This window comes from Drosophila serrata, unplaced genomic scaffold (assembly GCF_035046125.1).
Source record: "Drosophila serrata isolate PLE 108 unplaced genomic scaffold, ASM3504612v1 contig_359, whole genome shotgun sequence".
NCBI classification, from domain to species: Eukaryota; Metazoa; Arthropoda; class Insecta; order Diptera; family Drosophilidae; genus Drosophila; species Drosophila serrata.
Genome location: NW_028257257.1, coordinates 151945 through 179292, shown reverse-complemented (window position 1 = coordinate 179292; position 27348 = coordinate 151945). Strand labels below are relative to the sequence as shown.

The window sequence follows — 27348 nt, the reverse complement described above, 5'->3', positions numbered from 1 at the left end:
AGTGCATGACCCCAGTCTTTTAATAAATTCTTAAAATAAAAGTTAAATAACTTCAGTTCCCTTCTTATATATAAATTCTTCTAAGTTTAATTTTGTAAACAATTATTATCTTTATTTATCGTCTACTCCTAACACTTTATTGCTTATGGCCAGAATCGTTTGGTTTGGGTCTCAACTATTAGCTAGAAAATGTACTGCCTATTTCTGGGCTTGGAATCTTAGGAGGCCTTCGTCTGGCTGCGATACAGCTTGGAGTAAATGCCATTCTTGGCCAGAAGCTGTGAGTGAGTGCCCTGCTCCATTATCTTGCCGGCCTGAATCACACAAATCACATTGGCATTCTGGATGGTGGACAGTCGATGGGCTATCACGATGCAAGTGCGGCCTGAACATGCCGAGTCCAGGGCTTGCTGGACCACCTAAGAGTAGAGAATATATATATATATAATAATAATTATAGCAATGTATCAGTATTTAACCCACCCTTTCACTTTGGAAATCCAGGGCTGAGGTGGCCTCATCTAGCAACAGTATCTTGGGATTCCTCACCATTGCCCTGGCAATGGCTATGCGTTGCTTCTGTCCCCCGGAGAGCTGGGTTCCCTTGGAGCCCAAAACCGTTTCATATTGCGCTGGCAGGGACATGATAAACTCATGGGCATTGGCCATCTTGGCTGCTTCAATAATCTGCTGCATGGGAACCTTTCGTGTGGTGTCTCCATACCCTATATTGTCCGCTATGCTTTTCTCAAAGAGAGAAGGCTCCTGGGACACGATGCCAAGGCGTCGCCGCAGGGTTTTCAGATCCATATCATGGTGGATGCTCTCCTGATCAATGAGCTGTAAAGAGGGAGGGATAAATATCTCGTATCCAGTAACCTTAGGATCTCTTCTTACAATCTTCCCCTCATCCGGATCATAGTATCGCATCAATAGTTGCACACAGGTGGATTTACCAGAACCGGAGGCACCCACCAGAGCCACCGTTTGACCCTGCGTGATGTCCAGATTGAAGTTCTGCAGGACCTTTTGGTGGGGCCGCGAGGGATAGGCAAAGTTAAGTCCTCTGTAGCTGACGCCCTGCTGAACGACATTGGTTTTATAGGCAGCAGTTCCGTTGCCATTCTGTTGAATCTCAAAGGATTCTGGAGATTGGATCTGTGGCTTGCGATCAATAATCTCATACATGCGGTTGGCGGAGAGAAGGGCGGCATTGAAGGCGGGTGTAAAGGCCAGAGATTGGGCCAGTATAAATAGGCCATAAAGCATCGTGTTGGATATCCTAAAAAATATAATGTAATATATAATTTATATAGAGTTAAATTCAAGTTTCACTCACTTCATAATGGTCTCAAATTTGATATTGCCATCGGCACACATGTGTCCTCCATAGGTCAGGGTCACCGCATAGCCAAAGAACATGAGGGATTTTCCCAGGGAATTCACCAGCCCTCGCCACTTAAGTCGGCTCAAGATCTGCACTCGATATCGCTCCACTTCCTTGTCATATATTTTGATCAGTTCCTCTTCCCTTCGGAGTCCTGCCACTGTCCGTATCTGAGTGATAGTTTCGGTAGCTATCCGACTGGTCTCCTCCAGCACCGTCTTCTCCTTCAGAGCCGATTTCTCTCCGAATCTCGCCTCGAACACTATTGAGGCAATCATGAAGGGCGAGGTGCTCAGGCAGATCAGAGCCAGTTCCCAGGAATAGGGAAAGGCAATGGAAATACTGCAGATGAAGTTGGTGAACGCCTGGATGATGTTGCTCAGCGGAAAACCTATGGCGCCCTGGACACTGGCCGCATCGCCAGAAAGTCGGGCCGAAAGAGCTCCTATGCTGTTATCCTTGCGATCGAACCAGCCCATCTCCTGATGCATTATACTGCTGAAGGTCTTGGAGCTGAGGAAATATAATTGAAATTATATTAAAGTTCCGAGTAAAAACACTCTTTGACTTACCGCATCCTCATGGTCAACCAGACTCCAGCCAGATTAAAGAAGAACGTCTGGATGAAGCAAACTACGCCTGCAGCCACACCTATAACCAATGAAATAATGGCCATAGAGGCGCTCTGGTCGAGTACCTCCTCATCCGTGGGCTTGGCCAGCGAACCATACAACTCGGCCAGAACAATGGAGAACACTGGCATGGTCACTCCATAAATTCCGGCACAAATGGTGCCTATGATAAGGAAACTCCATTCGGGTCGCGCCCAACCCAAAATGCGGCAGAAGGTGTGGATATAATTTCCAGGAGGAATCTCCTCAAACTCCTCCTCCACCGTGGTGGTGGGCATTACTAGACCATTTATGTTCTTCATCTGGAACTCGGCGTTCTTCTCCAGCGACACTATGGAGTTGCGTGTGGTGCCCAGATGGAATCCTTCCACTTCGTAGGACAATTTTCGCTCCTTTGCCTCGGCGACTTCCTCCAGCTCGTTGAGCAGCTCCTCAGCGGAGTCATCGTAAGAGTGAACGGTGACCATTTTGTGGTAGAACCCACCCAATTTCATCAGCTCCTCGTGGCTGCCCTGCTCCACGGCCTTACCGTTGTCGATGTAAACGATGCGGTGGGCATGCCTGATGGCAGAGAGGCGGTGGGAGACCACCAGGGTGGTCCTGCCCTTGCAGGCCTTATCCAGTGCGGCCTGAACCAACTTCTCAGAGTGATAATCCAAGGCAGATGTGGCCTCGTCCAGCAGCAGGATCTTGGGCTGCTGGATGAGTGCCCGGGCAATAGCTATACGCTGGCGTTGTCCTCCAGACAGCTGGACACCCTTCTCACTGATATCCGTTTCGTAGCCCTGTGAAATAAGAGTTACTGTAATTCATATTTAATGAATAATTGGTATTGATTGTTACCTTATTCAAAGCTATGATAAAATCATGAGCATTGGCTGCCTTGGCCGAGTCCTCGACTTCTTTCTGCGTGGCATCCGGCTTTCCATGTCGGATATTTTCCCCGATGGTTCCCTGGAAGAGCACCGGCTCCTGGCCCACCACAGCGATGTTTGATCTCAGCCAGTTGAGGTTATACTTTCGCACATCTTCTCCATCCAACAGCACTTGACCGAAAACCGGATCATAGAAGCGCTGCAGCAGTTGGATGCAAGTGGATTTTCCACAACCCGACGGTCCCACCAAGGCGACCGTTTGACCCTCCTCCACGACCACATTGAGACCTCGCAGGACAATCACATCCTCGCGAGCGGGATAGCGAAAGAATACATCACGGAACTCCACGGTGCCCTTGAGACCCATGTTTAGGATTTTGCCGGCCTTGGACAAAGGATCGATAAGGGAGGGACGATCAATCACCTCCAAGATGGCCGAGGCCGATCCCCTGGCCATGGCGAAGGTCTCGAGGAACGGGGAAGTGCGGGAGATCTGATTGGCACTCACTATAATGCCCGATATCACGATCATAACTACCGCCGGGGTGTATTCCCGTTCGTTGATGGGTATGTTGGGATCCCGGTAGTATAGAATCAGATTGGCACCGTACCAGAAGGCTCCGGCACCCGTAATGAACAACATGGCCTTCATCACGGTGTCACTTAGGCCGGAGAAGGCGCCTTTCCATTTGCCCGCCTTAAGGGCGGGCTTCAGAAGTGAGTCGTATCTCTCGGATTCAGTTCGTTCGCCTCCAAAGGCCACCACCGTGCGAATGGCTCCGATGACCTCCTCCACCACCGAACTGGCACGGACATAGGAACTCTGCTCCTTGGCAGTGAGCTTGCCTTGGTACTACAGAAAAAAGGGGTTATAAGAATACATTTACAATTTAAATTAATTTAGTTTTGAAGTCCATTTTATTAGAGTCTTATTGTGTTATATATTGTCATATTTCTTAAATTTTTAATTAATATGAAATAACTTTAATTAAAACCTATTATCTTCTAACATACTTCAAATGCCAAAAAAAGTGCAAAGGTTAACTTGTTGATAATTCAATTTAATTGCTTATGCTTTAAGAGTCATACATAACCTCGTAGACCTTTCTAATTAAACAGAAATTTATCTGTGGTTTTGACTAATATTATATTCCAATTCATAAACATGTAAGCAATATTTAAATATGTTAGAAGATAATAGAGTTTAGGTCGATATTTATCTATATTATATATGACTATCTACAGATCACAGCTTAAAAAACTCATAACTAAGTAAAAAAGCGTTAATTTCTATTCGGAAAGCTGTTCTAAGCTAGTTTTTAATAGTTTAATAAATCTGCCCAGATAAAATTTTTAAAATATCTAAAATTATGTCAATTTTTCAAAATGTCAACAATGCTAAAATGTCCTTAAAAAAATTCAGAAAAAATTCCCACAAATTTTTTTCTTCCCTAGATGCCTAGAAAGATTCGCCTGTTGATGCTGTACAAGAATATATATGATTTATAGGGTCGGAAATGCCTACACTGGTTTTCAAGCTCCTGACAGAAAATATAATACCCTGCAGGGTATACATATTCGCATTCTTTAGGTCGTTATTCTGTTCCTACAACCGACAGCTTAAAATACTCATAACTAAGCCGAAAAAGCATTAATTTCTATTCGGGAAGCTGTTCTGTGCTAGTTTTTTATAGTTTAATAAATCCGCATACCCAAATTGAATTTTTAAAACATATAAAATTTTGTCAATTTTTTAAATGGTCAACAAGGTCAAAAAGTCACTTAAAAAGTCGGAAAAAATTTCAAAAATTTTATTTCTGTTCCTTTATACCCAGAAAGATTCGCCTGTTGATGCTGATCAAGAATATATATGATTTATAGGGTCGGAAATGACTCCTTCACTGTGTTTATAGCTCCTGACTGAAAGTATAATACCCTGCAGGGTATACATATTCGCATTCTCTAGGTCTATATTCTATTCCTACAACCGACAGCTTAAAATACTCATAACTAAGCCAAAAAAGCATTAATTTCTATTCGGAAAGCTGTTCTGTGCTAGTTTTTAATAGTTTAATAAATCCGCATACCCAAATTAAATTTTTAAAATATATAAAATTTTGTCAATTTTTCAAATGGTCAACAAGGTCAAAAAGTCACTTAAAAAGTCGGAAAAAATTTCAAAAATTTTATTTTTGTTCCTTTATACCCAGAAAGATTCGCCTGTTGATGCTGATCAAGAATATATATGATTTATAGGGTCGGAAATTACTCCTTCACTGTGTTTCAAGGTTCTGACTGAAAGTATAATACCCTGTAGGTAATACAATTTTTTGAACATACAGGTAGCATATTTAATTTTCAGAGAACATTTTTCCCCAACTACTCTCAGGGAAGAACATTTGCGAAAATATATGTATTAGTCTGTAGGTACTTATGTTATTTTTAGAAAACTATTTTCGAATTTTCAGTTGAACGCATTTTCAAGATCACTTAAAGCTGGCAAAAGAGCGCATGCGGTTCTGGTAAACAAATTCTCTGATTTTGAACTAGAAAATTCAATAGAATAGATTTTTCCTTTCTTTTTAAATAATTTTGTGGATATTTAAATAATATTTTAAAATACGAATTGCACTTACATGAGCCACTGCTGAGTTGACAAACAGTGTCAAAGGTATGTAAAACACAATGGCCAGAGCCAGTTTCCAGCCATAAATAAAGGACAGAACCACACTGATGATGACCTCACACATAATCTCCACATAATGACCCAGATTCTCGGCTATGCCACTGCGCACCTTCTCCATGTTGCTAGGGAAAATGAATTAATTTTTATAAATATTTTATTCTCTGATAATTTCAATTATTAAACGTACTCTGTAATGCGCACAGCAAAGTTCTGATCCTTGGCCATATCATGCCAGCCAATCTCCTGCCTCAAGGTGGCCTTGAAGAATTCCCTGCGCATCTTGACAGTCATTCTCAAGGCCAATCTGTTGAAGGCATCCACGTAGTACACCCCAGAAAACAGCATCAACAGAGTATTTAGGGTCATAAGGATGCCGAAGGATACACTGTCCTTGCGCAGCTCCTGCATGTTCTCCTCGTACGAGGCATTTGTTCTATGGATTAAGTAGTATTAAAAGATATATTATAAAAAATATATACTAAATGAAAAATGTTGCTAGGTTTTTGAGCATTTTAGTAAAACTCATTTTATATACTGAAGTAATAAAGTGGCTTTTCTATCCTTTGTTTATTTTCATTTAAAAATACGTAGCACAAAAAACGCTTAAATATAACACGTCTTGAGTCATCTCTCTCTTTCTTCATTGTTTTCTTTATATATAAAACATGTTGCTAATCAAGTGACTCCTAATGGGAATCACTGTCTACATAATTTCTTGCAAATAAAAAGAGTAGTTCAATAAGTTAAGTTATAGGAGAAGTGATAGGAACTAATCTTGGTTATTTTTAATATCTTAAAATACAGATCTTCTTCTTCTTTCTTTTAAGATCTTAAAATTTTATAAGTTTTAGTACTCACAGTATTTTCCCTCCCCCAAAGAGAGGCAATCCAATGGTGTCCGAACTGGTGCCCTGTCCCAGGGTCCTGTCTATGAACATGGCCACCAGTTCGCTGTAGACCACAATGGCAATGGGATAGACCAGGGACTGCAGTAAAGCCGCCACTAAGCCAGACAGCAGCAGGACATAATCCCAGCCATCAGTATATCGAAAGAGTTCCCTGTAGCTAATCATGGGCTGAGCCTTCTCCTTGGTCTTGTCCTTTTTCGGCGAAGAGGAGGCTTCGGTCTCCGTCTCCGCCGGGATGTCATCGCCCTGCGACGTCATTATTTATGTATGATCGTCACGAACTATCTATTGCGTATAGATATTTAATTATTTGCCTTCTTATTTCGATGATAGTCAAACTCATTGACCGGCGGGGTCAATTAATAGTTAAGAAAATGCACGCGGAACGAAACCAAAAATCGAAACGCCCGCAGTTCGTTTGCACTCAATGAAGAAGAGATGGTCCCCGAATGGGTTCTTGGCTCTCCGGCTCTGGCTAATTAACTCCACTCACACTCCCTTGCCTTGGATCTGACTGGGATCTTCTTATTATATATATATATATATATATCTTTCTTTTTGTTGCTTTCTCTTAAGCCTTTTAATTGTTTTGCATTCCCCAACGAGCAGGCGGACGAGCGTTCCGGGGAAATATTTTCGCACTGCGCGGCTGTTCCGTTCCGTTGGGAGTGCAGAAGGCAACTGGCGCGTCTGGCGGCGATGGCGTCAGTTTTCTACAAATTTGGTTTCTATTAAAGTTCAAATAGACTCTCAGATGGATGGTCGCTTATTAATATCAATTGAATTGATTTTACTCAAGGTTCTCCCTCAGCATGACTGGTGGAAAATCGTAGAACCCATTTCTTCCAGCAGCAAGGTGTGTGTGCAACAGTGTTGCCAATAGGAAATTGACAAAAAATCGAAAAAAATTATAACATTAGGACCAGGATCCACTTAGAAAGTGGGTTTATTGAAAGTTTAATTATTTCTTTAATTTCCTTATATTTATATTTTTTTTTTTTTAGTAATTCCTCAAAGCTCTCCGGATACCTGGCTAAAAGATTCTCAGATGATTTTATTTGAAATCTTCGAAATATTATTAATTTATTTAACTAAATAGTAGCTTATGTTAGTCCTGAATGTTATTTATTTTAATGGGAACTTAAAATATTAAGTTATAAATAAATCAATACCAGAAAAATCACAATGGGAGCCATCACTTGCGAGTTGTCATCAATCGCGGAAATGGTAATCTAGTTACGCAAATTTGACGTTATTTGAATTCCAGACTAAGTTGTGCCCAATGGGGTCACGTTTCCATGTTCTCAAAAAATTAATGCATAACCAAAAACCACAAACATCCATCACTTTGTAAAATACTTTTAAAATATGTAATAATTTAAAAAAAAAAAATAATATATATATCTCTTAAATGGATATCACGGCCTGTAAGCTCTCCCATTCTCAATTGATAACCCCTTTCTTATCCAGAGTTTATGCCCTTGACCATGACTATGAAAATCAGTCGTGTGGCTTGGAGATTTTTTTATAGATACCACAAAGATAGGCGCCTCATTATCTCACTCACACTGATAACCCTAATTACAGATCTTATAACTCGAAGCAATTGTCAGTTTTTTGGGCTGGTTATAGACACACCTTAAAAACCGTACACTTCCTTAATTAGAAAATCTTTACGTGACCCTAAACAACAATTATAAAAATTCCCTTAGGTAACCCAAAAGTATGGCAATTATGCATTACTCTGGCAATACTTATCTTCCGTCAATATTTGTAAACATTATGGATGTGAAAAAATATAGTGTGAAAGTTTATTCAGTTTATTTTCTTTGGTGAGACAAGTGTTGAATGAGAATTACAAAAATTAGAATATTACTTTAAATAAAAAATGGGAATTCAGTGATCCTTTTGGGTCTTGTGTAGCTTCGCATAGATTCCTCCCTGGGATATGAGCTGCATGTGATTGCCCTGCTCCACCACCTGTCCGTTCTGGATGACGCAGATCACATCCGCATTCTGGACGGTGGACAGGCGATGGGCAATGACAATGCAAGTGCGTCCCGAGCAGGCGGAATCCAGAGCCTGTTGGACCAACTGTTCGCTCTGCAAGTCCAAGGCAGAGGTGGCCTCATCCAGCAGCAGGATTTTGGGATTTCGCACCAGAGCCCGGGCAATGGCAATGCGTTGTTTCTGGCCTCCCGAGAGCTGTGTGCCCCTGGCTCCCATTCGGGTTTCATAGCCATTCGGCAGACTGATGATGAAGCTATGGGCATTGGCACTCTTGGCCGCTGCTATGATCTCCGCCATGGGTACCGATCTTCTGTTGTCTCCATAGGCGATGTTCTCTGATATAGATCTCTCGAAGAGGGTGGGTTCCTGGGAGACAATGCCCAGCCGGGTCCGCACTCCCTCCAGGGTCAGATCGTGCTGGATGTCGTCGTGATCAATGTGCTGGATTAGGAAATATATATTTGAAATTATCTTTATCAGTCATATTTATAATCGAAGCACTCACAATGCTCCCCTCATCGGGATCATAGTAGCGTTGCAGCAACTGCACACAGGTGGACTTGCCGCATCCCGAATGACCCACCAGGGCCACCGTTTGACCCTTTAGCACCTCCAGATCTAATCCATTAAGGATCTGAGCATCGGGTCTTGTGGGATACTTGAACTGTATGCCTCGATAGCGTACTCCCTCAAAGAGATTCAACTGCTTGGCCAGGGTGTTCCTGATGGTTCCCATGGGAGAAGTGATCTTGGGTTTGCGATCCAGGATCTGGAAGAGCCGATGGCCCGCCACTAAGGCGGCTGAGAACGCTGGGGTAAAGGCCAGGGATTGGGCCAACATCATGGACCCATAAAGCAGGGTTTCAGAGACCCTAAAAGGATAGTTAATGTGAATTTCCAGATGATCAATAAATATATCATATCCCTCTCTCACTTGATAATATCCTGGAAGGGCACCTGACCCTCAGACACCAGAACACCGCCATAGCAAAGGGCCACTGCGTAGGCAAAGAATGCCGAGGCCTGCATGGTTGAGTTCAGGACTCCTCGCCACCTCAGCTTCTGGCGAATAAGCACCTCCACTCGCTGAATCTCCTCGGTGTACTCCCTAATGACATCTGCTTCTCTTCTCAGTCCTGCCACTGTCCTGATATTGGTGATTGCCTCAGTGGCAATGCGGCAGGCCTCCTCGATCACCTGCTTTTCACGAACAATTGCCGTGGACATCATCCTGGAAATACGTTTTGAAAATATATAAAGAAATTCTTAACTATAAAATGACTTTAAACCCACTTGGCTTCCAGGATCACAGAACCCACAATAATGGGACAGTTGGCCAGGCACAACAGAGCCAGCTTCCAATTGTAGTACATAGCCACGGTAACACTCGAGATGAAGTTGGTCAAGGCCTGGATCATGCCACTCAGTGGGTAACCAATGGCGCCCTGGACACCCACTGCCTCTCCGGAGAGACGAGCAGACAGAGCTCCCACGGAGTTGTTCTCATCATCGAACCAGCTGATCTCCTGGCTCACCATCGCCCTAAACGTCATGGCCCGCATTCTTGTAGTCAGCCAAATGCCAGCGTAATTGAAGAGATAGGTTTGCAGGAAGCAAATTAATCCTGTCAAGAAAGCAATACCGAGACAGGCCCAAGAAAGAACTGCCGTACGGCGCAGAGCATCCTCGGGATCCTGTTCCGCGAGAGCTGCATAAAATTCACCAAAGATAATGGCAAAAGCAGGATACAAACAACCCACACCAATGGCACTGATGGTCCCCAGTATGAGGTAGCACCATTCGGGTCGGGCAAGCTTCAGTATCCTGATGAAGGTCCTGAAAAACTGAGGCTGTTCAACTGCAGGTGCCGCCTCTGCCACTACTAGAGTATTGGTATCCTTAGCTTGGGGCTTTACTATAGGCTCATCGAACTGGACACTGATCTTCTGGCCCTTCTCAAAGTTTAAGGGACTTGTCTCGAAAGATTTCTCAAAGAGGGCTAGGCTCTTGCCTGTAACGAAGTTGGTTTTATATAAAAATTAGTCCAAAATTTCTTCACCATATCCTTACGCTTCGCATCCTGTTCCGTGTTCTCCTCTTTCTCTGCCTCTTCAGGCATTTTGATATCTCCGGCACGAACCATGTTGTAGTAGGCGCCCTCCAGGGCCATTAGGTCATCGTGGGATCCCTCCTCCAGCACCTTGCCATCGTGAATGAAGACGATCTTGTCTGCTCCCCGAATGGCTGACAGTCTGTGGGAGACCACAATTGTAGTCCGACCTTTGCTGGCCAAGTCCAAGGCCTGTTGAACCTGCTTTTCCGAATGGTAATCCAAAGCAGAGGTGGCCTCGTCCAGCAGCAGGATTTTGGGGTTCTGGATGAGGGCACGAGCAATAGCAATCCGTTGTTTCTGGCCTCCTGAGAGCTGAGATCCACGCTCACCGATCATGGTGCGATAGCTCTGTCGGATTAATCCCTTTTAATCAATTGCTTATGGCATAAATGTTAACAAACTCACCTCTGGTAGATTGGTGATAAACTCATGGGCTCCAGCTTGCGTGGCAGCTGCTTCTATTTCCTTCTGCGTCGCTCCTGGTTTGCCATAGCTGATGTTTTGGGCTGTTTAGAACTTATCTTATTATGGAAATTAAAAAACTAATCTATAACTCACCTATAGTTCCCAAAAACAACACTGGCTCCTGACCCACTACCGCAATATTCGATCTGAGCCACTGGATATTATATTTCCTTATATCCAGATCGTCCAGTAAGACAGCGCCAAAGACAGGATCATAGAATCTCTGGAGTAACTGCACACAGGTGGACTTTCCACAGCCTGAAGAACCCACCAGAGCCACCGTTTGACCCGCTCTGATTCTGATATTCAAGCCTCTGTGAACTATAATCTCAGGACGAGAGGGATATCTGAAGAACACATCCTGGAACTCCACATCCCCGCGAAGACCATAGTTCAAGAGCTTGCCATCTGTGGAGAGGGGATCGATCTTGGAGGTGAGATCAATGACCTTGAAGAGATTAGTGGCACTGCCCCGGGCGGTGGCAAAGGATTCCAGAAAGGGCGCGGTCCTGGCTATGTTATCTGCTCCAACAATGATGCCAAAGAAGGCCTGAAAGTACATGAAGGATTAGGTATATGCCTCAAGCTAAGTGTTCTGTATCTTACAATCATCAGAATAGCTGGCGTATACTCCTTATCTTCCACTCCACGGTCGTCTATGATAAGATTGACGCCATACCAGAAGGCTCCGGCACAGGACAGATATAGCATGGACTTCAACAAAGCATCACTGACTCCGGAAAAGGCTCCCTTCCACTGACTGGCCTTACGAGCAGGAACCAGGAAGTTCTCATAGCGTTCAACTTCCGCCTTTTCGCCACCAAAAGAGACCACAGTGCGAATGGCACCCAGGATCTCCTCAGCCAAGTTGCCAGCTCCGGCATAGGACTCTTGTTCGCGGGCGGTCAAGTTGCCTTGGAACTGGGATTAAATAAAAAGGAAACATTTAAGAAGCTCTTATGAAAAATAGTAGAGAAAGATTGTCCCCACCTTGGCCACATAGTAATTGACGAGAATCACCAGCGGAATGTACGAGCTCACAGCCAGGGTAAGCTTCCAGCCGTAGGCAAAGGAAATGGCCACGGTGATGATGAAGCCCACCACCAAGTACACAAAGTGACCCACTTTCTCGGAGATTCCATCTCGAATCTTCTCCACATCGCTGAAAGAAAACAGAGAAGATAATAAGATTCTCCTTGGATAGATAATTCCAGCTAAACTTACTCTACCATGCTCTGGGTAAAATTTTGCTTGCTGGCCAGATCATGCCAGCCAATATCCTGACGCATCACAGAGGAAAAGAGCATTATCCTCATCCTGGTGACCTGACGCAGGGCTACCACATTGAAGATGTCCACGGAAAAGATGCCGGAAATGAACATTACCACCGAGGCAATGGTCAGGAGAATGCCATACGAGATGGAGTCATCATACAAGGCCTCGCTGTTCTCCTCATGAGTGGCATTGGTGCTGAAAGAATTTTTGGGTTTATTTTCTACGGATTTATGGTTATTTATCTACGCCAACTTACAGAATCTTACCGCCTCCGAAGAGGGGCAATGCATGGACCTTGGAGCTAGTGCCAATCTCCATGGCTCGGTCCACCAGCATGGAGGTGAACTCGCTGTAGATGATGACCACGGCGGGCAGGGTCAAGGCCTTGATGCAGCAACTGATGAAGCCAAAGAAGAGCCAAGCTATCTCACCATAGGTGGAGAACCTGAAGAGGGTCAGGAAGCTAATGGGTTGCGTGGGCTCCAGTCCTTCTGCCGGCGGAGCCTCCTCCTGGGACTTGCCCTCGCTGGTGGTCGTCGTAGAGACCTCATCGCGATCCATGATCGACACTGGTCACTGACGGAATGGCAATTAAAGATGCTTTATTATTCAATGGTCCATCGATCCGTGGTCAAGATTTCTCCCGGGACCAGACAAAAGGTTAATTCAATTAGGCAACACTCTGCCGCCACATGCAAGTTTGTATTTCTCTCACATAGTTCTTATTGACCCGCGGGGTCAAGTGATGGAATATATATTATTGGACACATTCCTGGTTAAATTGGACAGCCAGTTTGTAGGTCACACGCTTCGAAAGAGTGAATTCTATACCTTTGCCTTGGGATATTCACCTTTTTATTGACACTTTTTGTGATTTGTTCTTCACTTTGGGTTCTATCGAAGATGGTTAGGTTTTGTATGAACCGAAGATGGTGACCGCCTGAGCTCTCAAGCGCAACTGACTGCAGAATTCCAGCTTCTCTGCCATTTAAATTTTCTTGGGTACACATATATCAGGCTTTGGGTTCAAATTCTAATTGATCTTTCTCTCCTACGTCTCTTGGGGTAGGTTGGAAGAGTCTAAATTGATTCCGAAGAGTCTCTCCATATCTCTTTTAACAACCAAAATGAAGAGTCACTATTCTCTTGTTAAGTGAAAGGATTTTATTTCAAGGTATACATATATATAACTGCAAGAGGTCGCCTCTTCATCTGTACAAGGGCAAAAAATGGTATAGATTTCCTACATTTAAGGTAGACTTACGTTTAGTGGGATTATTTTTACAAAATATATAAACTTATGCCTAAAAATAGATATCTCTACTTGTAAAGATACAAAAACTAGCTGGATAACAATCGCATATCACATACTGTGTTGGTTTACAAGTATTTACACGGCCTACACGAGATAGAGATTCTTTATAAAGATTCGCGAAGAATTTAACTCTTAGCAAAGATATATGGCAAGTGCCAAAACAATAAGTCAATTTCTTATTAAATATGCAAATTATTATATACAATAAACTATTATACAGTTACTATATGTGATTGGTAATGTGATTATTGCATTTTGCTAGAATTATATTAAGCTGTAATTGGACACTGATTTATATTTTAATTTTGCGGAAAAATATCGAGAAATGAATATGACACGATCTTAAAATTGAATTTAAAGTTTTTATAAGGACCTCGAAAGAGTTGTTTCTATTTGCATAGTCCAATAGGTGTTCCATTGTTTGATTTCCTCTTAATTATCATTATGTTTTCTATGAATTTAAATTCTTAGTGGCATATGTTGCTTCTATCCTTCCTCAAAAATATATTTAACAAGAGTAATGCAGCTATGGGTCACACCAGCTTGTATCTAAATCAGATACATCCATTTTCAAGGCTACTGTTAATATCATCTTATTGGTTCTGGGCGGCTTAGTGCCATTGGGCCTTAAACCTAATTCGATTTCGATTTTCTATCGATTTCTCCTCTCTGGCGAGTGTCACACATAGACCTCTCCAGTTTTCTGCTCCGGCTTGTGCTTGGCCAGCGTTGAGGGCGCTGAAGATCCTCCCGTTTCGGTGGGTTTCTGCGACAGGCTAATCGTGGGCAATGATGCCGCCGTGTCCACCGAGTCCGTGGGTCCTGTGGATCTCACCGAGGATCGCTGCTGCTGCTGATCCTGCAGGTTCAGGCTCAAGTTGAAGCTATTGTTTCTGGAGATGTTCGAATGACCATTCAGTGGCTTCACGGAGAGCAAAGCTGTGGTGGTGATGCCACCACCATTGCCATTGCTAGAACCGCCATTGCCATAGCCATCTTGGACATCGCTTCCAGTTAGCTCCACAATGGACAAGGCGGAGGGGGATCGCTGGATGGACAGGGACACCGGTATGGTGGTGATCACATCGTTGGCATCATAACCACTCGCCGTGGTGGTGATGGTGGGCAACTGGGCATTGGCTGTTATCGGCAGGATGCTCAGGGTGCCCGTGGGCATTGTTTCCCCACCGCTCGTGCTGGTCACGGTGAAGGGGAACGATAGCGTGGTAATGTTCGTGGCTGCCGGAATATCTAAGGATCGAAAATTGAAAACTAAAGTAAGAGTTCCCCACGTTATCCCCCTTCAATACTCACTGCTTGCCGCATATCCCTCCTTCATGCTGGCTGCCAGAGCTGCTGTGGCTGGATGTCCTGGAATCAGAGTGTTATTGGACGATGAGCTATCCATCTCTTTGATGGGCGAGAGGAGCAGCGTGCCCAGCACCTGGCCGCTCTCCTGGTGGTGCAGTAGGGTGTCGGGTGCGTAGGAGGATGGGAACATGCCCGGTGGGGGTGCGCTGGGAGTGCTCAGCTGCTGCGGTGCCATTAAGACCGAGCTGGTGGCTACAAGGTCAAGTGAAATGGTGCCATTTAGAAAGAAGAGCTTTGCAGGTGCTTAACTGAAGGATTTCCTTTACCTGGATTGGTGTTGCCATCCTTGGTCACCTCGGGCGTGGGTATCCTGGGTCTAGTGGTCTTGGCCACATTTACATTTAAGCCATTTAGTTTGGAATCTGTTGAGAGGGAAAAGAACATATTATAAGCATACTTTTGGGGTTCTTAAGATAGTTTAATTTTTGTTTTTAATTATTAATTTAGTATTTGTAAATACTTACTTTGCTTAATCAACTGCCTCTGAGCTCTGAGCGACTTGCGATGCACAAACTTGCCATAGAGACTGGACTTACTAGGCTGCGATCCCGTCTGCTGTTGCTGCTGCTGCGGCCTGCTGCAATTGCTGCTGCTGCAGGATGGTCAATGGCAATCCGGACTCGGGACTAGAATACACGGAGTTCAGGCGATTCCGGTTGAAGGGGAGCCCGCCGGAGGAGTAGGCAGTCGACTGGCTACGCATCGATCCCATGCGGGAGAGCTGACGCACTAGCCAGTTGTTTTTCCGGCGCTCCACCATGGGAGTGTCGACGCTTTCCTGTTTTAAATTGCAAAGTATTATATTGAATATGTCCCCTGATGGATATAATCCCTCTGATTACTCACATAATCCGCATAGACATCATCGCTGAGCATCCTTTTGCCGCCACCCGGCATTATGTTGGCATACATGGCATCCTCCTTCTTCACCTTGTACTTCTCCGCCGATCCCTTGGGCTCATCCTTGCGATAGTGCTCCGAGGCCACTGTATAGGGCAGATCCTTGGGCACCACGCACTCCCAGTACTGATCGCGGAGCAGCTCCGGATGCTCCTCGTGCATCTCGTCCACGATCATGTAGGCGGCCTGAAAGTTAATAACCAACAAAAGTGGATCAGATCGAGGGCCCTCTATAAATCGGAACGTGTTCGCCATTTGCGATTCCGGCGGCTCTTAAACCCAATTGCGTCACTTCAATTGAGCCAGTTGAGAGTGTGGCCCACATCGAAGAGACAAAAGAAAAAGTGAAATTGTTTACAAGTTGTTGTGTTTTTAATTATTCCATAACACACACAGCCCACAACAGAAAATTGCAAATGGTAAAACTAAAGGCAAAAAGTAATAATAATAAATGGGGTAAAAAATGTAGAAAAACGCTCATTTGGTTAATCATTTAACCATTTACGAGCGACTCAGCGGAGAGTCACGTCTGGGCGTCTGTGGAACCTTTTGCTTTTGCTTGGCCATAACATTAACCTCCCCCTGACAGCTGATAACCGGGCCAAAACGAGGCGTTTGTGGATGCATTTCCCAAATCGAGCGAAACTCTGCTAAGGTGACCATAAAAAAACGCGCACAAACTCCCGATAAAAAAAGCTCTACCAAAGAGGTTTCAATGTTTTCTGTTCGGATTTTTTCCTGCGTTTACTTTTTTTTCTCTCATTTTTTTTTTTTAACAAAAACCTGTTTTCAATTTACTTTTGCTGCTGCTGCCGTTGGCTTTTGTAAATAATTGCAAGCAACGGCAGGCCCCAAAACACAGATACAAACACGGTTTTGCACACACACTCGAGGAGCCATCTCCTAACACAACAAGGTCCAAAAAACTCCAGTCATCTTAAGGGATATATAGACGAAGCCCGATGCCCTGATTCTAGCTTAGGATAAGTGTCTGTTTTTATTAAAAAGGTGTGATTTTCTTGGCTTGATGAATACATGTTACGTTTAATAAATTTAAATAAAGATTTGCTCATTCCATTTGTCACCTGTAAATGCCTAAGTAAATCACTGTCACTGGTTTAAAAAAAAAACTAGTTTGTGGCTTTAACTCAATTTAAATTGATCTAAGCCTCATAAATCATTTTCTGATTTACACAGAAATGTGTTTACTCCGATTCAAGAACGATTAAGTGATTATGATATAATATTTAGCCATAAAATGAGACATTTAATTGTAAAAATAGGATTAGGATATATACATTATACTCTCTGGAAAGTGTATTTTAAAATTTAAACTGCTTCCAACTTCTTTCTACCACAAAAAAATACTTGGCTTGGCTATGTGGAGAATGCCTGTTATTTTTAGCACGTGGCAGACGGACTTGTTCTCCTCCTCTCCGTGGCACTCCAAGAAGTGGCTGACTCAGGCGATTATCGCTTCAAGAGCGCAAAAATCTTTACTTAGCTAACACGCTAACCCAATTAGCGAATCCAACTCGAGATCTTAACAGTCATAATACTGCGAAATCTCTGAAAACTATAATTATGGATATTACCCTGCGACGAGATACATATAAGTATCTTACGGATGTGGGGAGCATTGCTTGCTCAAGGTTTGACTTAATCGCTTCTTTTCTAAGTATTTTGAACAAGAAATGAATGAAATGTGAGCCATCTGGTTCGATATTTGGAAGTTGGTAATTTAATTTGAAATGCCGAGAATTTATCTACCTTATGCTAAATGAAATTAATTGGAAGTTATACAGGTTTTTGTGCAATACAAGCGGGGAACTTTTGTTCGTTTTTAATTTTTGCTTCTCGAATGAAATTTCAATTATTGTTTTATGGTCACATACACCACAGGAATTATTGCCACTGCTTATTAACAATTTATAACGCTTGGTTGGAGTATAGACAACGTGTCAGTTTGAATTAAGTTTTGTTTGGCAGGCAATCAAATGATAGATATAAAATTTACTTGAATTGAAAGGTATTTATACGTTTTATTAAGAGTTTGTAATATTTTTCGGGGCTTAAATTAAGAAAGATCTTTACCTAAAGATTCTTTTTATATTATATTTAAAATATGTTGTTTTTATTTAAATTAATTAATTTAAATGTGACATTATGCCAAGAACAAACAACGATCTTGTCAAAGATAAATAGTAGGCTTGAGTGTACAGCTGTTTCCGATATTGCAAGTGTTGTCATCAGTTTTCGAAGCTACGTTTTTATTGTTATTAAGTGTCACAATTTTAAATGGGATCTAAATCAAAACATAACTTTATATTATTAATTCATAAATTATACAAAAATGTGTCATATAGAAATCCGAGATATGCTAAATGAAAGCTGAACTGCTGTCTTAGCTTACTTTTTTTTGGTTTAGCTTTATATATTTAGTTTTATTTCTCCTCTTTAAACGGAAGTTGTTTTTGTATACCTTTCTTAAATATTACCCTGCTTTTTAAGACTTACCTTTATGTGCCGGTCAATGAGCCAATTGAGCTCGATATCATCGTCATCTTCACCAAAGGGATTGATTAGCACCTCGGCCACTTTCAGCCAGCCCACGTAGAAAACAAACTGCGAAGATTAATTGAATGCGATAGGATCGGTTAATTACATCATATGAAAAAAAAATGTACAAAAAAGACAGAAAACAGTTAAACTCGAGAATGATTTCGAGGCACGCCAGGGAAAGCTTCGCCAGCATTCCCATTCCCATTCTATTCACTTTTTTGTGCGGCTTTAACTCCATACGGGGTACAGTGGAATGCACATTAACAGTTAATAATGATAGCTAAACACCTGTAGCAGATCAATATCGGGAAAAACACAGACTTAGAGCCATGGCCCGCCAAAATGCAATTTACTACGGGAAACGTGACCGCGAATCGTTTACATAAGGCACTTGAAATCTGTCCCCGGCACAGAACCGCAGAAACCGAACAACAAAAAACAACGGGCCCTATCATGATATATAGAGCAACGCTGTGGCATATCGTTAACAAGGTATAGCCATTACATTTGCATTACATTTAAAAAAAAAAAAATACAGTACAAAAAAAAACCAACCATAATGAATAACAAAAAACCGCAACAAGATTTTAAACTTTTACAAAACGCTGAGACGTGCAAAATGGACTCTGATTTATGGTGAATAAGGCGGAACGTGCAAATTAAGATAACTTCTCTACGCCGTCTTAAATATTTCGTGGAAATAATTAAATTAGCAAACACTCACCTGCAAAACGGTGAAGAGAGGAAAGAACAAATCGGGATCCTCGCGACCATTCCTATCAAGGACTTGGGGTAACATTTGGCGACCCAAAAGGGCAGCTATGAAGTAGGTGTACAGCACCAGGGTGACCACCTAATAAATATGATTTTTAAATATATTTTCTATTAATTTTTTAAGTTTAGTAACTCACCTGAGTGTAGACCAAAGGAACACAGACCGTATCGTAGCCTATTAAGCCACCCAAACGTCTACGGATGTCAGAGAGTTCCACCAATATGGTCTGCACTATATGATCCGAGGCTATGAGGCCATCTTTCCTAGCTCGATTGATTATATTCGTGGCCCAGACCAGGGGCATCCAGTACTTGGACATGGGACTCTTGGCATTCAGCGCCTCGAAGATTTTCATCTCGGATTCGTGCATTAGACCCGCATCCACCAGATGCTGGGTGGTGGGAAATCTACGCTTCACGCGCAGGGAAATCCTCTGCAGAGTGATCACATAGGCCAGGACCATATAGCGCATGATATTGCGACGCATCAGGCGACCTGTTTCGTTCTGTTTAAAATTATAATAAATGTATTATTAATTTTCTTCATTAATCTCCATTAATATACGTACATTAACACCTCCATTAGAGTTGGGAATGGCCGCACTAATGAACAGGGCCAACGTATCTGGCCAAGGCAGAAGACGGTATTGCTCCCACCAACGTTTCACCACCAGATTTACATAGAAGCCCAGCACAAAGGACATGGGTATACTCTCACCCTGCTGCCCAAAGTACAGGCGAATTTTCTTAAATATTCTGTATGGGAAAAAGTATATTATTATCCTTTAAATATAGTTAAAAATCCAGAATAATACTTACGACTGCTGACTTTCCGTCAGGCCAAATCTATAGATAACATTTATGGTATAGTATAAACACAAATACGCAATTAATTCGCGCCACACCAATTTGTAAACGCTGCCGCGCCATCTATTTAAAAAAGGGAAATAAATTGTTTTTAAAATTTTTTAATTAAATAACTCTGGGTATTTATGGCTCAGTCGAAGTTAGCCGACTTTGAACTGTAACTAACTGGTTTTTTGTCGAGGCAATCTCAAACGATTTCCTCATTTAGCCATTTATCCATGTCCCCTTCTCCCTTAATCATCATATTTCAGATTGATTTTCGCTTTTAATGGGTCGCTAGTTCTGCAAGATATTTGTATATATTTTTGTTATAGGGGTATTCCTATCTTGCATGTTTGTTCCACTGAATTTTAATGTCTCAAAGTGTGATTTGATACGTTATTAAAAAAAAAAGAACAGACAAAAATATTTGTATAAGTAATGATTGGCATAACCGCTTTTGAAACTGGTACCTATACAGGTGGGGTCTTCGTTCTGTTTGTTTTGATCAAGGTTTCTCTGGCCTTTTTCTCAACAAAAATTGTTATGGCATGAACTAGGGATGGTAGATGGAGTATAGATTTCTATATATTTGAGATATATCTTCATCTCGATAAAGTTAAAGTTGCCAAAGGTAGGGTGGAAAATATCGATGTTCTTAAATAGGAAATAATAGATCATAAATCTGTAACTAAAAATGATATATTGTTATCTAAACTTGCTTGAGAACTCTATATATTTTCAATACACCTGTCAAAGTATTCTTCTCTCTGTAAATACATTCCTAGATATCCAGACATTTCTAAAAAATTTCAATTTAAAAAACCGATTTCTTTACAAACAAAGGTCTTGAGTCATAAACAACACGTTTTAGGTAACTTTTACATTCTCGAAGCTGTGAAAAAATTGGCTTGCATAAGTTTTCAATTAGTAAATCCATTACAAAACGTGGTGTTGTGCCTTATCATCGGCGCTTTCAGTGCTTCGCCAGAGAGTTATGACCACGAATTGCTCTCTTCTTTTCTGGTTTAAATGGCGAAAACTGGAACTGTAACCAGAACTGGACGTTATAGCCATCGCTATTCTAACTGCCCAGTTACGAGTGACTGCACTTGGGGGGGACAAACAATTAAAGCAAACTCTAAAAACAAAAACAAAAAGTATATAACCTGATCTGTCAATAGTGCTTCTCTCTCTCTCTCCCTCTCCATATAGAGAAAAGTTCGGTATATCGGATGTTAATTGCGTTGGTAAACACTCGGGGACAGGTGGATGGGTATGAGTAATGCGGAAAAATCCCCGGAATCGGTAACTCTTGGGTGTTGACCCAGTTAGTGGCACTACACTGAGATGGTGATATCTATGTACTTTTTAGGGGATTTTTGTTAATTTTATTCTTATTATTTTACTTTATTTTAAATCGAATTTCTGTCTCATCATGTTTTTAAATGAAATATTTAATTGTATGGTAAATTTTTAAGCCCTTTTATTGGCCTAACAATACTCACTTCCATAGGATCTTCCAGAAGCAACCAAAGCTGCTTCCATTTGGCACTTCACCCGCATATGAGACTGTCATTGTTTGTCTCCTTTATGCTTTTTGACTTAGTTTTGTTTTTTACTTAACTTGCTTTTGTTTATTTAATCACAAACAATTTGTTTTTATGGTTGTTGTTGTTGTTGCTTTTGCCGGCGCTAGGCCGCTGCCAATATGGAGAAGGCCAAATAATTGTTGCAGTTGTTGTCGCTCGATTTCGTACGCGAATTTTGTTAATTGCTTTTGTTGTCGCGTCATTGAAAGCAGCGCCGCATCTACGGCTATCCCTCTCACTCGCACTCTCTGTAGCACCCCCGCCACTCGGGCTGCGACTTTGCCTCTATTTCGCTCACTCTCCGAGCCACGGGCTTTTTTTATAAGCTTCTCCTGAAATAATAATAAAAACAGCAGCAACAATAAGAAATACAGTCGTCTCTCCATAGAGTTAACTCTCTTTAAATGTACAAATTTTTAAAGATTTTTAAAAGAATTTATTTGCATAAAAGAGGGTTTTAAATAGGAACCCGAAAATAAAAAAGGAACCTCTTAACCATAATCTTTCCCATCTCCATGTAAGATTGGTTTTTATACCCTTGCAGGGTATTATAATTTCAGTCAGAAGTTTGCAACGCAGTGAAGGAGGCACCTCCGACTATATAAAGTATATATATTCTTGATCAGGATCAACAGCCGAGTCGATCTAGCCATGTCCGTCTGTCCGTCTGTCCGTTTCTACGCAAACTAGTCTCTCAGTTTTAAAGCTATCTGAATGAAACTTTGTAGTTACCCTTCTATATACTCTCACTCGTATATATGTCGGAACGGGCCGGATCGGACGACTATATCATATAGCTGCCATAGGAATGATCGGAAAATTTTTACAAAACTTTTTTTTAACTTTTTCAGTTTTCAATAGAATTGGATCAAATTTGAGGTATAGCCATTTTACTATACTCTACAATTTTGCATAAAATTTTATGAAAATCGGACTAATATATCATATAGCTCCCATAGGAACGATCGAGAAATTAATTCAATTAAATTTATAACCTATTCAGTTTTCAACTGATTTTCATCAAATTTTAGGTATAGGCATTTTATATTAGTCTTAAATTTTGTGTCAAATTTCATGAAAATCGGACTATTATATCATATAGGTGCCATACAAACGATCATTTGATGTAGAGGAAAAATGCAAATCTTTGCATGTAAAACTGCAAATATAATATGTATAGGTGAATACAATGAAAGCAGGGATTACTTCATTGTTTTTTAACACAAATATATATCATTTATATTGTATGGTTTTTTATTCATAGAAGTTCTATATGCAAGGGTATATAAACTTCGGCGTGCCGAAGTTAGCTTCCTTTCTTGTTAAACATACTATAAACATTTATATAGTAAGGTTTTTCGATATCTCATTATAAATCTGGGTTTTTAGGATCCTAATAATGCTTAATAAGTTTTGGGAGCTGAGAGAGCCACCAAGTGACCAGTCCGCACCTATACCTATTTTTATACCCTCGCAATGCATTATACTTCCAGTCAGGAGCTCAAAACGCAGTGAAGGAGTCATTTCCGACCCTATAAATCATATATATTCTTGATCAGCATCAACAGGCGAATCTTTCTAGGCATATAGGAAACAAAATAAATTTTTTGAAATTTTTTCGAACTTTTTAGGTGAATTTTTTACCTTCTTGACAATTTGAAAAATTGTCAAAATTTTAAATATTTTAAAAGTTAAATTTAGGTATGGAGATTTAATATGCTATTAATAACTAGCACAGAACAGCTTTCCGAATCAAAATTAATGCATTTTTGGCTTAGTTATGAGTATTGTAATCTTTGAATAGTTTAATAATAATTGACTAATAAATATATCGATTCAAATATAAACAATTTAAGCTTAGTGAAGATCGATTTCCGATTCCTATAATTATATTAGACTGCAAGAGTATATAAACTCTGTTTTCCCCAAATTAGTTTCCTTTCTTTTTCTTTCAAAACTAAGTAAACAAATTCAAATAGGTTGGTTTTATACAGGTTCCACTGTATAGAAAACCGTAGTGAGAAGGGGAGGACACAAGGTGGGCGGCAACACGCGCCCCGTAAAACAGTAAAAGGCAACACACATGCGCCACTGCCACGGCATTTTACGTTATAACGTCAACGTTAACACCAGTGCAATCCATGCAAATATACTAGAGGCTTCGATGAAAGAGCTCAGCTTAAATTCCGTCACGTATTGAACAGTTTTTCTGTTTAGTTTTCGTTGCTGCTTTTCCCCATATATTGTCTTGTTACTTTATATTAATTGTAAACTATGCACTTTCATCGGTGAGGGTGAAATGTAGGTGAACCTATCACTATATAGGAGTAAACCTATACTAAATTTATTTAAGGTATTTTTACAGCACATCATTTTATTACGATCTTCACCTTGTAAACACAATTATTATGGGTTTCTCTTTTGAGGCTTTTATATATGTTTTTTTGAGGTACTTAAAGATCACTTTGCTGCCAGGATTTCCCCAAAAATTCTCCCCAATGGCAAACCGAGCTTGATTTTGGGACTTTCAGCTTGTTATTTAGTTGTTTTTTTTTTCTTAATTTCTTGTTGTATTTTTTTTCGCCAGAAACCTTGGGATGGGCAAAAATTTCGGCAGTTTCTCTGTATAATTATGCCCAGTCAGCGCCACATGTCTTTATTGTTTCCCGCTTTTCGTCTGTTTTCTGTTTATTTCGACTTTTGATTAATTCCGTTTATGTTGCGTTTCTCTCCGCAGCGATTTTGATTAATCGAACGATCCCGAAGAGGGTTTCTTTCGAGCGTTATCATCTTGGTTTTGTAAATACGAAGATTTGAAACCTGTACGCAAGCTCCTTGGCTGCAAAAATATTTGCATAAGCCGCCAGAACGGGTTCTATATAGAGCTTAGAAATATATATACTAGATGGGGATTTTCACTTCAGCGCGTTAATTTCGTTTACAAACATAGCCGATCTTCAGGAATGCAAGATCCAACAGGTTATTGTTTTTCTCTCTCGGAGGTCTAGGCCAAGTTAAGTCACGATGGCGCTAGATTACACCGATTGTTTTGAAGTTTCGCAACAATTAAAGATAGTCGTCGTCGTGCCTGGCGGATACGTTATTTATACTCGTTCTATCTAATGTCTGAAAGTTTCGCAATTTGTCTGAAACGTAGACATGTTTTGGGGAGACAAATAGTAGCCATTGACCTGCTTGGAGATATAATCTTGATGTCCACCTTCTGTGGTAATATATTTAACACATTAAACAAGCTGTCTGAGATAAGAGATGCAGCCTCTAGCAAGGCACACACTGCGTATACGCGATAATCACACAAAGAGATGGGACTTGCCGACTTTCCGACTTTGATGAGTGACGAATGTAAGTAATTCTCTTGGCCCGTTTAAAATTTCACTTTATCTGTGACGTATTTGCTCAGCGATTTGTTTACCAAATGAGTCAACGGATTGTTTTCCAATCCAATCCCCCGAATCAACTTGCACTTCTTCCGGCTCGATTTGTTCCCAGAATAAAGTAGCTGGTGGGAGCTGTTTCGGGGGCCCTCATTAGCACACAATAAAGCAGATATATATCTAGGCACCGGAGCCGATTTCTTGTTAGCATTGTTAGCGTTCTCCACAAACTCATTAAGTGTCATTGAAGCGATTTAAACAGCACTTTCGGGGGAGAAATTAACGTGTTTGTTAAATTATTAAAATTTTATCACTTTGAATATAGGGGTGAAGATCAATAAATCAATTTAAGTGTAGGTGATTTATTAATTGGGTTCCTTTTTGTAATATTTAAATAAAAAAAATCTACTTCTCTATAAAAAAAAACCCCTTGTTTCAACTATTTCTCGTTTTACCTAATTTCCAACTAATTAATAGCAAATTATTTAAATTGAATACTGTGGTAGATGAATGATTACCAAAATAATTACTTAATTGTGCATCAACAAAAGGAAAAATGGTTAACAAATATTATAATATCAATTAACATAATTTGTTGTTTTTGGTAATTTATTATCTGCAGCTCAAACTGAATTTTCGTCATTTTCCAATTCATTTATCATTCGTGTGTTGGGATTATACAATCCGCAATTACTTCATTACTCCGCTGCTATTTATAGTCATTTCTATATGTACAAATATATATATATCTTTCTAATTGCTCTTCTCTCATTAAGCATTTTCAATTGAAAAATTGCATCCGAATTCGCTCAGGCAGACACTAAAAAATTTAATAGAATGCCGACTGCACACCTAAGCGGCTCTTAAAAAAGAAAAACAAAATAAAAAGAGGAGAAAAAAACGTAAATAAAAGTAAACTTGACCAGTTGGGAGCTGGGAGCTTAGTTTACGGAGCCGCCTAGGCCATTTAGAGCTAGAGACACGCGCTGGCGTGCGACGCGTTTACGATTTCAGATACATAGATACAAAGATACTCGGCCTAATGGATACGTGTGTGCGACTGGGACACAGAAAAAAATCAAGATCAGACTTGAGAGAGATTAATTTGGCCACTTTTTGGGTGCTATATTAATTATGTGACATTTAAAATTAAGAGATATGATGGTATATATTTTATTTTGATTGTTAGAGATTGTTCTACAGCTTTTATTAGTGTAAAAAATTTTTATTGTTACCAAAATAAATTTTGAATAGGGCTTTATTATTATTATTCATTTTATGTGCTGTATATATTAAAAAAGATATCAAAAGACTATTTCAAACTAAGGCCAATATAAATTAGCTCTTACACTTAAAAGTTTGGAGAAATATTTAATTGTATCTTCTATAAAAATGTCTAAATATTAAAAGCATTGCTATAATATATATTTTTTAAGTAAGCTCAAAGATCAAGATATTTTTTATCGTGTCGGATGCTGCTCAGCTCGGATCATATGAGCTTGAAATTTTTATTGAGTATCTGCCAAAAGTGTTTCTATTTTTAGTGAATTTGTGTAGTTTGTTCTCTTCGATGCCACTCCATATATCGGATATTGTTACACTTAACACACTTGGATTTAAAAACATTTATTTGTTGATTGCAAACACGAAAAACAGCAACAGAAATGCGTCTGTTTTTGTGTAAAATTTGTTTTTGTTCAAACTTCAATGGGGGTTCCGCACGATCAACTGGCGAGTGCTCAGCCCCAGCTCAGCCTCAGTTTTCAGTCTTTTTGTTATTCGGTTTCCAACTGACTTTGGGCTCCACGTACCGACAGCGCGACGACGGGTTTACCGCTGGACACTTGAAGCTCGACTGCGACTCCGACTACGGATGGGGCTGCGGACCGCCGGGCAACCAGACCGCTCGACGAACTCAACCAAACTGCGCTCCAGAGTTGGCCACGAGCGGCTCTTAACTCACTTTTTTACCAGTTGGCAACAGGTAGACGACGACGAGATGAGGCGACAGCAAGCGAGCGGTGTATTTGTATAGGTGGGCTTCAGGGGCGGAGAGTAGAGTTTAGGAGGGGGTTTTAAATTTATTTAAATATATAACAACATCAGGTTTCTTTTTATATATTTTTTTGTTGTTTTATTGGATATCTCTTGAAGTATTTAACATTTAATAACAAGTATAATGATTGTTTTAAGCTCCCCCCTTTTACTGAGCCCTTGTAAGCTACAGAGAGTCTGTAGCCTC

General features: G+C 40.8%; 3 protein-coding genes across 3 annotated transcripts; all 3 read right to left on the bottom strand.

The window, feature by feature from the left end:
- Window positions 1-85: 85 nt before the first annotated feature.
- On the bottom strand, window positions 86-7232 carry LOC110184684 (multidrug resistance protein homolog 65). Its single transcript, XM_020953297.2, has 9 exons — window positions 6439-7232; window positions 5768-6013; window positions 5531-5702; window positions 2863-3747; window positions 1960-2804; window positions 1340-1900; window positions 898-1282; window positions 484-840; window positions 86-419 (listed from the first exon to the last, which is right to left on the bottom strand). Exons 1-9 carry the CDS (start codon window positions 6744-6746, stop codon window positions 219-221), a joined length of 3960 nt encoding a protein of 1319 aa, XP_020808956.2. The 5' UTR covers window positions 6747-7232; the 3' UTR covers window positions 86-218.
- A 1043-nt stretch (window positions 7233-8275) lies between these two features.
- On the bottom strand, window positions 8276-13338 carry Mdr65 (Multi drug resistance 65). The gene is made up of 12 exons (XM_020953298.2): window positions 13203-13338; window positions 12608-12927; window positions 12301-12546; window positions 12067-12238; window positions 11683-11997; window positions 11170-11626; window positions 11017-11117; window positions 10569-10959; window positions 9792-10509; window positions 9433-9729; window positions 9004-9370; window positions 8276-8939 (listed from the first exon to the last, which is right to left on the bottom strand). Exons 2-12 carry the CDS (start codon window positions 12910-12912, stop codon window positions 8385-8387), a joined length of 3924 nt encoding a protein of 1307 aa, XP_020808957.2. The 5' UTR covers window positions 12913-12927; window positions 13203-13338; the 3' UTR covers window positions 8276-8384.
- A 154-nt stretch (window positions 13339-13492) lies between these two features.
- Window positions 13493-27067, bottom strand: Best2 (bestrophin 2). The gene is given in 13 exon segments (XM_020953326.2): window positions 13493-14917; window positions 14981-15229; window positions 15304-15399; window positions 15502-15608; window positions 15610-15815; window positions 15884-16123; window positions 18455-18562; window positions 19224-19352; window positions 19411-19779; window positions 19843-20029; window positions 20093-20203; window positions 21628-22043; window positions 26918-27067. Coding segments are annotated over 12 exon segments (2445 nt in total). The 5' UTR covers window positions 21699-22043; window positions 26918-27067; the 3' UTR covers window positions 13493-14345.
- Window positions 27068-27348: the final 281 nt, after the last annotated feature.